General features: G+C 35.8%; 1 protein-coding gene across 1 annotated transcript; it reads right to left on the bottom strand.

The window, feature by feature from the left end:
• Positions 1–8,813: 8,813 nt before the first annotated feature.
• LOC149539776 (stearoyl-[acyl-carrier-protein] 9-desaturase, chloroplastic-like) lies at positions 8,814–11,181 on the bottom strand. The gene is made up of 3 exons (XM_089800973.1): positions 10,770–11,181; positions 9,812–10,313; positions 8,814–9,577 (listed from the first exon to the last, which is right to left on the bottom strand). The coding sequence occupies exons 1-3, from the start codon at positions 10,946–10,948 to the stop codon at positions 9,017–9,019; spliced, it is 1,242 nt and encodes a 413-aa protein (XP_089657099.1). The 5' UTR covers positions 10,949–11,181; the 3' UTR covers positions 8,814–9,016.
• Positions 11,182–11,736: the final 555 nt, after the last annotated feature.

Here is an 11,736-nt window from a genome sequence, read left to right as displayed (position 1 = left end):
TGGTGTTGGAGAAATCTAGTTGAGGTAGAATTAGTTGTCATCACATACCTCTTTGCGTGTGTGATCTACCTACTTTTCCTATCACATTATCATCCTCTCATTGTTGCACTACTTTGTTGTACAATGGAGGATGATCCACCTTTAGTGGACATGCCGTTACACCTTGTCTAGTTGATAGGCTATCACTTGCATTACTCATAGTTATGCATTGCCTATGTATTTAGGTACATCTACTTTGTATTCATTGATTGTTTATACATTATCATTCAATAAATATTGAATCAATCATTTGATCGTATCATTTTGTATCTCTTAGTGTGTTATCTATTGAGCTTCTAGATCTTGGCATTTCATTCTTTTCCTTGGGCAAACTCTTACATAGTATCAGAGTCATAGGAGTGTGATTCCATAGACAGTAGAGAGCTATTTGCTTCAATTTTGGAGGGTCACAATTCAGATCGAGGATATCAGCAATTATTGGGAGTGTCAAGAGCAAGATTTGATCTTGCCATTGTATCCGGGTGGCTGTTTTTGTGAATTTTGACTATAAATTTGCTTATATTAAGGAAAAGTCAAAATTGAGACAAAAAAATTTACATATTGAATTTAGGCAGCCTAATCTGCAAATTTGGTAATCCAATTTATTTATTCTTTTTGGCAATGATCGTCCCTGCTAAAAATTTGGCCTTTTTTCTTGTCAATCTAAGACTTGCAAGTGTAGAGAACATAAACATCAGATCTATATATTTCGGGATCATGCAGTCAAACCTTGACCCCTTACAAATGGTAAAAGCATTGACATCCACAATCTGAACAAACTAGTGTTGCAAGGCGACTAGTTGGCACTCAGCATTTTATTACAAATATTGGTGTCAAACACCCAAAAAGGTCAAGCATTCCAATGCCACACCACCAACTTCCTTTAGTATGACATTAGTGGGCTCATATATTTAAAGGGCATTGCAACCAACCCATGGTGCATATGGGATCTCTCCGACTCCATGCAGGTAAACCAGCAGTAATCCCACGAAGGCACGCAAGAGACAACAGATGAGAATGGTGCACACAAGATCCACAAATTTGATCAAACATTACTCCTAAGCTCAAATTGTTGCATCAACACTGAAGTCCAAATAGAAGGTTAATCCATCCTTGTGACATCCGACTTGCATCCAACATCCAAGCTTCAAGATCCACGAACGTTGTGAGTCAGCAGATCTGATCCGAGAAGCAGGCTTTCACAACTTGCTTCTCCCACAATGCAACATTCTCAGATCCTTTCTTGTACAGTCGACTATTCCAGTCATTGATAAGTAGGAGATAATTTCCAGTCATACCTCCTCGACCAATCCAATGTCTACACTAAACCATGTGAAATTAGCGAAGCCATCGCAAACTGTTAAGCGGTACTACCACCTCATTACTTGTGACACTACAAAAACATCAAATCTAACATTGTCATGCAAACAAGTCAGTGTGTTTTACATTCGATCTAGTATTTCTTAAAATAAAAAATTGCCTAATCACCGGTTTTTACAAGGTTAAGTTTGACACCCTTGTGGATGTCACTAGGAATATTTTTCTTTTGCTTTGACAACCATATGGATATCAATTTTAAGCTAGTGTTTGCGTCATCAATTAAATATGTTAAATTTGATGGTTGTTTGCCCATCAAAATTGAGCTTTTTTGTTTTGCCATAATGGTCATTTGACAAATTTAGGCACAAAGTTATGCTGACAATCAAAGTTTCAAGATTCAAACCCCATACCATATGCAGTTTTGATTTGGCAACCCAACTTTGAGAGGTCATTATCACTTGGTCATCCCAGGCTCCAAATTAAGTGCAATGTTTTTTTGGCTAGAATCTCCTAGATATTAATTGTTGTAATTAGTTTATGGTTTTGGTGGACAAATTTTACAAAATTTGCAGATTTCCGTGCATGTACCTCTCCAATCCTTGAATTTGCAATTTTAGAGGCTTCATTTAGGCTCATATGGACACATTTTCAAGTGCAAATTTTTTTGAAAGTACATATTTTTTTGTCTACTTTCTAAATCTAGTATCAATTTGGAGAAATTCTAAGTGGACCTAGTCCTTTCAACATTTGGTCTATTTTGGCCTATTTTGACACTTGTGATTGATTAGATCCTTGAGTGATCTGGTGTCTTATATTGTTGAGTCTACTATAGCTTCAGATTTGTTGTTAATCATCAAAATCAAAAGTCCACTTATGGCCCATTTAGACAAATGACAATTGTACACGCACTAAATATAAAATGCCAAAATCATCTATTTTGGGGGGATTCTTGGATTGAGTGATTTTAATTTTTTTTTTTTTTTTTTTTTTTTTTGGGGTGGGGGGTGTTGTGCATTTGTGTATCCTTCTCTATTGCTTTCTTTCAGTTTTGCAACATGGATTCTCTTGCATTTCCACAATTAACTTCACATAACTATGTAACATGGAAAGATAATGTATGGAGCAAGTTTATGATAACAAACTTGAATCATTATGCGAATGGAACAATTCAACAACCTTCTAATCTTAATGCCAATGATAAGTAACAAATGATTGGAGAATTAACAATTCTAGGGCTTTAGAAATCAATAAGAACATGGGTACCCAAGATCTCATGTTTCACATTTTACCCTTGGAGTATGGCCAAGGAAGCTTGGGATAACTTGAAGGTTTGTGTGGTAAAGTGGATGAAGATATGGGATTCGCAATTCAAGCAAATCTTCTCAATTTGGATCCTAAGATTTCATCAACAAAGCTAACGAGTTTAGAGCACAACTTAAGGATTGTGATGTTTCCATCAAGGATTCACAATTGATTCATCGAATGATGGACTATCTTCCTTTAGAATAAGCAGCTTTTGTTTCAAGTTACAATAATCACAAGTTGACCATGGGAAGTGCCTTCACTACACCTTCATTTTTGAGTCATTTGGAGAAATGTTGATTTTGGAACAATCAACAGTAATAAGTATGGGGATTCACAAGCCTTCAAATTCTAAGGCATTGGTGGCTAATCAAGGGAATCAAGGAAAAAAGAAGCAAAAGTAGCGCAAGGCCAAAAAACAATATGATACACAACAAGAGAAAGATCAATCCACCTCCTCACTCCAAGGAAACAACAAGAGGGATCATAAAAGGAGTTTCTCACTTGTGCATACTACAAGAAGAATGGACGTGAAGAACATCTTTGCTACAAGAAGGAAATAGATGAACTTAAGCATCTCCGTAAGAAGAAAAAAAAAAGTCTACCTTCAAGAATGACAACTTCATCCTCTTTTTCACATTCAAATTTTGAACCTAAAAACAATCACAAAAAGGATAAGGGCAAAGGTCAAGCCTTAGTTGCTACTTCAAGTCATGATTTAGGGAGATGACTTCTAGATTCAAGGGCTTCTCATCATATGGCATCTTCCCAATCTGTATTCTTCATTTGAGCCTTGTCATTCACCACCTATTTTGATCGGCAATCATACTTACATTAATGTGGTTAGGAAAGTAACTATTGATAAGGGGGAGAAATACTTCAAGGATGTGGTGTGTGCACCTCACCTAACTCATAATCTTCTTTCCATTTATCAACTCACTAATGGGTCCACAAGGAGGACTATGGGATTCACTTTTGATTCAGTTTTTATCAAAGACTTGGACAGTAGATAGATAATTGCTACAAGGGTGATTGATCATGCATCTCAATTATAATAGCTTGCAGACTTTTGTCATGATGATGATAGTGATTCTTCATCAGATTTGAGCACACTTTCAAGGTTAATTCAGACCTTGAGGAGAACTTTGGCTACTTGAACTTGGGTTTTCTTACATGTGATCAAGTTCTTAAGCCACCCATTTCCTCTCCTCCTATTGAGATTACATCTATTGTTGTTCTCGATGATGCTTGCATTCACACAACCATGGGTTCAGGTGATTCAGTGCAGCAGGATATTCCTTGTCTTGCAGACTCAGTTCCATTGATAACTACTTGACAGACATTGCAAGTTTGTTTGTGGAGTCCTACATTTCAAATTTGGGTGACAATATTAATGACATCTATCTTTTCTTTGATGAAGATGATCCTTATATTGTTGTTGCAAGGGAGCATGTTGACTCTCATCTTCATTCTCTACTTGATCATTCTTTCGAAGTTGATATGATGGTGGACCCTTTGATACAACAGTTGGAGGAGGTCACTTTATCTTCGGAGAAGACATTTAAGTCTTTGATACGTGTTCTACATTCATCCTCATTGATCCTAACTTTTCGTTTACAGCAAAGTGGCCTAGTACACATGATTTGGAAGAGGCACCTTTCAGTATTAACATGGGACCACTTGAGCAAGTTTTAGAGATTCTATACATTTTGGAATTCTCTTCCTATAGATTGAGGAGGCTTCATTGATGCACTTTTGGTTTTGTTTCTTCCTAAAGGGAGGAATGTTCTACACTCATGGAGCAGTTTTTACATCGAGCCTGGAGCATCTACCACAGGTGTGCATTAAGGGGGTTTACTTTGTCTCTCTTTCACTTCTTCTCTCCTATACGGTATTCTTGATTGTATATGCATGACGTATGTCATAAGGGGGGGTCTTGATTATTCCATCCATGCATGCATCTTGCTTGTTTTTTCATCTCTCTTTTTGGGTGAGGGTTTTTCCCATGAGGTTTTGTCTATTCCTCTGCTTTATGAGAGAGAGCATTGCCAAAGCTTTTGCATATTGTACATGGGTACCTAAGATAGCCTAGTAGCCGGAACCCATTATGCATTGTCATCTAGCCTTGTGAGTTTAAGTGCATTCCTCTAAGTTCCACTTAAGGGGTGTGATGGTGTAATTAAATATTCACTAATTACATTTGACTTCAGTTTACTTGGGTCAATAATGCATTTCAATATTAGCTGTCATGTAGACACATAGAAGTTTGCATTTCATTTCAGCACATGGTATTGGAGAAATCCACTTGAGGTGGAGTTACTTGTCATCTCATAACTCTTTGTGTATGTGAGATCCACCTATTTCTCCTATCATATTATCATCCTCTCATTGTTGCACATACTTTGTTGTGCAATGGAGGATGGTGCATCTTTAGTAGACAAGTAATTACACCTTGTCTAGTTGATAGGTTATCTCTTGCATTACTCCTAGTTATCATGCACTGTCTATATATTCAGGCACATCTACTTTGTATTCATTGATTTTGTATACATTAGCATTTGATCAATATCGAATCAATCATTCAATCATATAATTTTGTTTCTCTTATTGTGTTATCTATTGAGCTTCTAGATCTTGACATTTTCATTATTTGCCTTCGGAAAATACTTACAATAAGGATGGCAGTTCTCCAAAAGGTTCCTCATAACGTGTGCATTCCTATAGTAGCCCAAAATCAAAGAATTTGGCATCAAAATTTTGTTATAGAAGCAAATAATTACCAAAAATTAAAAAGTCAAAAAACAAAGTATTAGAATCTAAAGCAACATTTGATTACTCACACATACCAAATCTAGAAGCAATGTTAAATAGTATATAGTTCATTACAGCCCAATCAGCCAGATGATTTTGAAAACTTAATAAAATCTGAAGACTTTGAATTAGAGCAATATTCTACATCACAATGTCCCAAGCCTTATTGTTTGTAACCGCGTCTTTGTGAAAAGGTAACAAATGTCCATCAAAACACCAGGCTTGCCAGCAATTTCCGGCTAAGATGTAACTTTGCTCAATTAATCTTTATAAGAGCCACAACTGCAAGCAGAGCAGGTAAAAGTCTTTAAAGCTCATTTGATAAAAGGAGATGTAAGTAATGAAAAATACACCGAAGTTCAAAGATTAAATTATCATGTAATATGAACAAATTCCAATTCATTGTACTAGAAACAGTCCTTAAGGTATAAAACTTGATATAAAATGCACCCAAGGAGCTTAATTCAAATTCAACTATACAAGTTCCAATTCATTGCACTGAAAACAGACCCAGAAGGACAAAACTGGATGTAAACTGTACCCGAGGAACTTGATTCAAATTCACCTATCTGTCATCTCTAAATCACTGAAAGAACACATTTTTCCTGAAAAAAACAATATTTCAGTAAGCACCTCAAAATTTGCAGAACTATGCCTTTCAGATGGAGATTTTTTAATCCACAATACTGTCAGATAACTGTACATCATATCTGGATCTGGCATATTTATTCAGACATAAGTCAAACTGTAGAAATGTTTCTGACCAATGATGAAAGTTGCCTCATTAAGCAAAAATTCATTTCTGGATCTGGCATATTTATTCAGGCATAAGTCAAAATGTAGAAATGTTTCCAACCAATGATGAAAGTTGCCTTATTAAAGCAAAAATTCAAAGGAAACAAAACGGAAAAAAATTTAAGATCAAGTCATTGGAATAACTATAGTCTATAGATGGTAGCAAAAATCAAAACTTGCCTTATCATCATAATCCCACATGAATCTCGAAAGAGGAGCTTCAATTTTCTCTGATTGGATCTTAATTGAGCTTCAAATAACTTCCGTTTCAGTGCTTAAAAAGCAAAAGAATCATATGCATTGCAATTTTATCAACAATAAGGGTTGTCAACCGAGTGCAGAATCAAATCTTACAGCAGTGTTTACTTTATTAAGGATAGTAGCCGATATTTAGATTAAACCATCTCTGTCGGTTGTATCTCGTTTACAATCAATCATTTGATATCCAGTTTTGCATAAGTTTGAAAAAACTTGCTAAGAATTTGCCGCCATTGCATTGTCTTTGCCTTACATTATTTTTGTTATACAGATTGCATTTCTCCTTGTACATACCTTATATAGAACATTTAAAAGTTATATTTATCGTACATCAAACAAGACCCTCACAAATGTCTATCATGCATGTGAAACAAATGTTCTTGCGAATTAATAACTGCTATCACAAATATATTCTTTGGTATAAAGCATACAAGTGGAACAAGTACTCTGATGCATTTGTGGCACATGGGGCACAAGGTCTGTATTGTTGGAAAAGTGTTTCCCATATACCCCATATGCAAGTGCCATTTATTATTTATAAAAAGAAATATGTTTCAAGGGTAAGGAAAGACTATCCTTTCAAGCCAGTGTATTATGTCTTCTAAGATGTTCTCCCCATTTAATCCATTTGATTCAAAAAGAGTCATTTCCAAGAGTAGGTGGTCTTCTAGTTCTACCCTTCTATATTCTCTCTTTCAATATGCACTTATGCTTCTCTTGTTGTATCTTGCTCAAAGAGCTTCCTCTGAAATTTCCAGATGAGTCTATTGTAATCCAAATCGTGTTCGCTCCTCGTGATTGCCTGATATCGTCCAAACCTATATGTTAGCCATGGTGGCATTCATCCACCACATGAGTTTTTGATTGCATCTTCTGTCTGGATCACATATTTGTATAATTTTCAAAGCCAAGTGAAAAAACCAATAGTTTTAAGATAACTACATAAACCAGTGAGACTATAATTTAACAAAAAGACATAAATTATGTAAATAATATAAGAGCATAGATAAATGCTAACAACTTCCAAGTGCCATAATTTTACTTCTGATGACTAAAATAATATAAACATATAGGTAGTGCTACAGTTTGCTAAAGAAACCACAATTCAAATAATAAATTATGTAAACACTGTAAAATCTGTAACATAATTGGTTCTTCTTGCATTAGGATAAGAAGACCAAAATATATATAGCCTACATATTCAATTTCCTTCCCAGAAGATAACAAATTATTGCTAGAACCCAGCAGAACGCTTGAGGAATTAATCTTTCATTAGAATTGTAATGCCATAGACAATGATGCATGTATTGTTCAAAACACTGTAAATCAAACATTGGAAATTACAGTCTACCCAAGTATGACCTGAGAAAAAAATGCTGACAAAGATTTATTTACAACCTGACGATTTTCATACTGTATCTCAACCTGACAATTGAAGTGAATCATATAATAAACATTATGAGGTGATGAAGTTCTCCTTTGCCGATAAGCTACATGAATGCAATGGCTCATTACATAGAATGAAAGAAATAGTTTAAACTGCACATGGATAGAGTATAATCTTGACAGTCCCTGCTGCATGTTTCAAACGCCATTGCCTTCTCTTCAGCAGCTGAGCAGATCATTTGTACAAGGGTGTGTAAAGCTTCTTATTCTAAAAGGCATCTGTCCTTTTTGGAGCATAATATTTCCCCAAGGCAAAATGAATGGTAATAGGAGCAACAAGCACCACCCTCCAGCTGTACCTAAACAGTAGTTATATGCATAGCATGAACCTTCCAAGCATTCAAAAATAGCTACCACCCTACCTTGGATGACTTTAGCAAGCCTTGCCAGGATGATACCTAAATATGAATAGTAAATACAATTCAACATGTTTCATGCTATAAATTTTAAGCTTCATAGGTCACAGGTTCAAGCCCCTCAGTGATTTTATTACCTGCATATTTTCCTATGTAATTTGGTTTTTCTTTGTCTAAAGAATATTTGAACACCTACTTCACTGCTCAACCTTCTTGTTTACACTGACGGTGATCTAGAGCTGAATGATTTTTAACTGAGAATATAAAAACACAAATACCCAATACTTTTCAAAACATAATGGCCTGGTGATATATAAATTCGTTTTAGACATGCATTATTGTGGCAAGTGACAAACAAGTGGTAGTTGTCTAGATTTTCATTATGACGGCATCGTTAAAATTTCACTTTCACCTTTTCTTTAGATTTATTTTGGCCAAAAAAAAACACTAGAGCACCAAGGATATTGTAGCTTGCCCTATCAAAAATTATGGAAACTTGAATTTGATTATAAAATAGAATGTAATTTGTAAACATTGGATAAGATCTTTGATCCATTATTTTTGCAGATATCAAAGCAGGGACTAAGGTTAATAATTTTCAAACGATCACTTAACAGACTCTACGAACTAATACCGAACTATGGTATATTTTATCATATAAGTGATGACCCATCTAAGTTCTGAACATTTCATAGCATCACTTCTCTGTTGAATATCCAGCTGAAGCCACATTTCTGGCCCTGTTTTACTCTTTGTTGAGCTCTTTCTTCAAGCCTTCTGATACGAGGAGGCAATTTGCATACATAATCTTGAGCCTTCCTCCCCTCGGCTGAAAGGCCTTCTAGTTTCTCGACATTCCATCTCTTAACCAAGAATTCCATGATATCGGCATAGTCTCTTGCTGTGTATACCCCTAGCCTCTGTGCAACAGCTGAAAAGTGTTCAAACAAATTATCATCCTGACCATCATACATCAAATGGGCGGGCATAGAAATCTTCTTCCGCATCATGTCTTCAAAAGCTGTGACTGTACCATCAGGATCAATCTCAAACAACTTTTCAACTATTTTAGTATATGCAGTCTCATGGCGCTTCTCATCTGCAGCAATACTTCCACATATTTGAGCTAGTTTGAGATCACCATGATCTTTGGCAGATCTTGCAGTATTACCATGCGATATGAACGTTGCCCTCTCCTGGAAAGATGTGTACAAAAAGCCAAGAAAAGGACTATTTTCTGTTCGAGGATCCTACACGAACAAGAACCTGGGTCAAAATATATTACGTTGATATATCTGTATTTACTATTAAACTAACTAAGGCCTCAAATAGGGAAAATGGAATTAAAAATGGTACTCATCTAAACTGAATTAATACAGCTTTTCATTCTAATTGCCACCAACATCAAATTCAACAATTAAAATAGCGTTTTCTATATCTTGACAAAGATCAGTGAAAATATTATATGTATGATGAATGCTTACCATTCCTGATCCAATGAGGTACTGTATGGTCTTTTCAATCTGTCTCATGTCCACACGGCCACACAAGTAAAGATACTTATTGAGAAGATCACCGTGTCTGTTCTCTTCGGCCGTCCACATACGAGTCCACACAGCCCAGGATGTGGGACTGGCACCGCTCTCATCCCGCACCCCATCTAAAGTGTTAAGCATAGTCTGATAAGTCGGCAATGCTTCCTCGGTAATCATATCTCCTACTAGACAAACTAAGTAATCATCCGGTAATTCACGAGACCGCTCTCGTAACTCTTTCACGTCATCGATAAAGGCCTCAGAAGCAGGATCGGGCAAAAAGTCTTGTGGCTGCCAAGAATTCTCGACGGGTTTTAAAAGGGTTAATATATTATCTTCTGCCCAACCCTCGAGTGATTTAAAGATTTCAATCTTCTCAGGCGGCATGGAATGAAGCACTTGTTCATGAACCTCACGTATGTGAAAATGATTTTTACTCTTGTCAACTTCCCTGAGAATGAAATACATTGCATTAGAAACTCGCGATCAATCTATATCACATTGAACTTGAAACAATATCATTCCCACCCACAAGAATAAGGATGCAAGTTGCACAATCAGAAATATCAAGATTCCAATTACGCGGCGCGAATACAATGTAAAAGCCAATCATAAAAGTGTGCAATGGGAAATTTTCCTGGAACTCAAAAATAATGCAATGTACTTATCAATGGGAGAAAAGAAGTGAAATTCCAATTCCAGTAAGAAGCCGTAAGACATTTATCAAATACCTCTGATAAGAAACCATCTTTCAAAAACCGCTGAAAAACCTCAAAGGGAATCATAAAACTACAGAGCAGCGCATCTTCCTTTTAAACATGGTAAAAACACAATCCATCGATAATGCCTTTCAAATGGACAGCAATTGAATTGACATGAGGATTAAAGATTTTCTCTGCAAACTTACTTGGCCTTGGGAGAAAGAGTCGCAGTCATCGAGACCTTGTTGGATCTAGTAGCCAAATCTCGCAGCTGCAAAGATCCTCCAAGTTTAGCACTACTAAAACCCGAAGAATTCACAGAAAATGATCCAGTTCCGCCATAACTGGGGGCTGCCAAGCATTTCACTAAACAAACAGAAGCCATTGCACAGAAGAGAACCAAACAACAACAAAAACCAGTGCGGACAGCTTTACAAGAAGAATCTACAGAAGCATAGCCTTCCACACGGCCCACTGCATGTTTCCTCTCTACCAGTTTTCTTGCCCTCTCACCCTCCGTTTTCTCACCACATGTCAATGCAATGGAGTGGAGATGTTAGATTTTTCGGTTTTCCATTTTTCTCTGCTTCGATATGTTCAATGCACATCGATGTTTTTAACATTTTATGCCGGCGAGTTCTTTTTTTAATGAATCTCGCCGATGTTTGTTGGAATATTTTTCGAACATTTATGATTCTTTTCAAAGTATTTACGAACATTTATGATTCTTTTCAAAGTATTTATTACTTGCCAAGGTAGGAAAATTTTTCAGTTTTTTCAAATATTTAGTCAAACTATTTATTTCTTATATTTTAATGTCACATGAATGTTCTTTATATTTTAATTTTTTTAATTACGCATTTTAATTACTAGGAGAAGTTAGTTGTAGTATCTAATTTTGTTTTGAGAAGAGTGTACTTAAAGATATCTCAATAATTGTTCATTCAAATTTGTTTGTACTTTTGGACAAATATTTTATTATTGTTGGAGAAGTGTTCCAATAGTAGATATGTGTCAAACTTATTGTTAAGTCTTTAGTTATATTTTTAGGCACAAGGAATGTATGGTTATTGGGACATGTTTGGCTACTAGTGTTATTCTCGTAGATCAGAAGTCAAATTATATTAAATTTTGAATAATATGGCATGTCATGTTATGCAAATTAAATTCAAA

This window comes from Cupressus sempervirens, chromosome 9 (genome assembly GCF_028749045.1).
Source record: "Cupressus sempervirens isolate cs-2001-9-10 chromosome 9, ASM2874904v1, whole genome shotgun sequence".
NCBI classification, from domain to species: Eukaryota; Viridiplantae; Streptophyta; class Pinopsida; order Cupressales; family Cupressaceae; genus Cupressus; species Cupressus sempervirens.
Note: the sequence above shows the minus strand (reverse complement) of the source record. Positions and strands in the feature narration are given on the sequence as shown.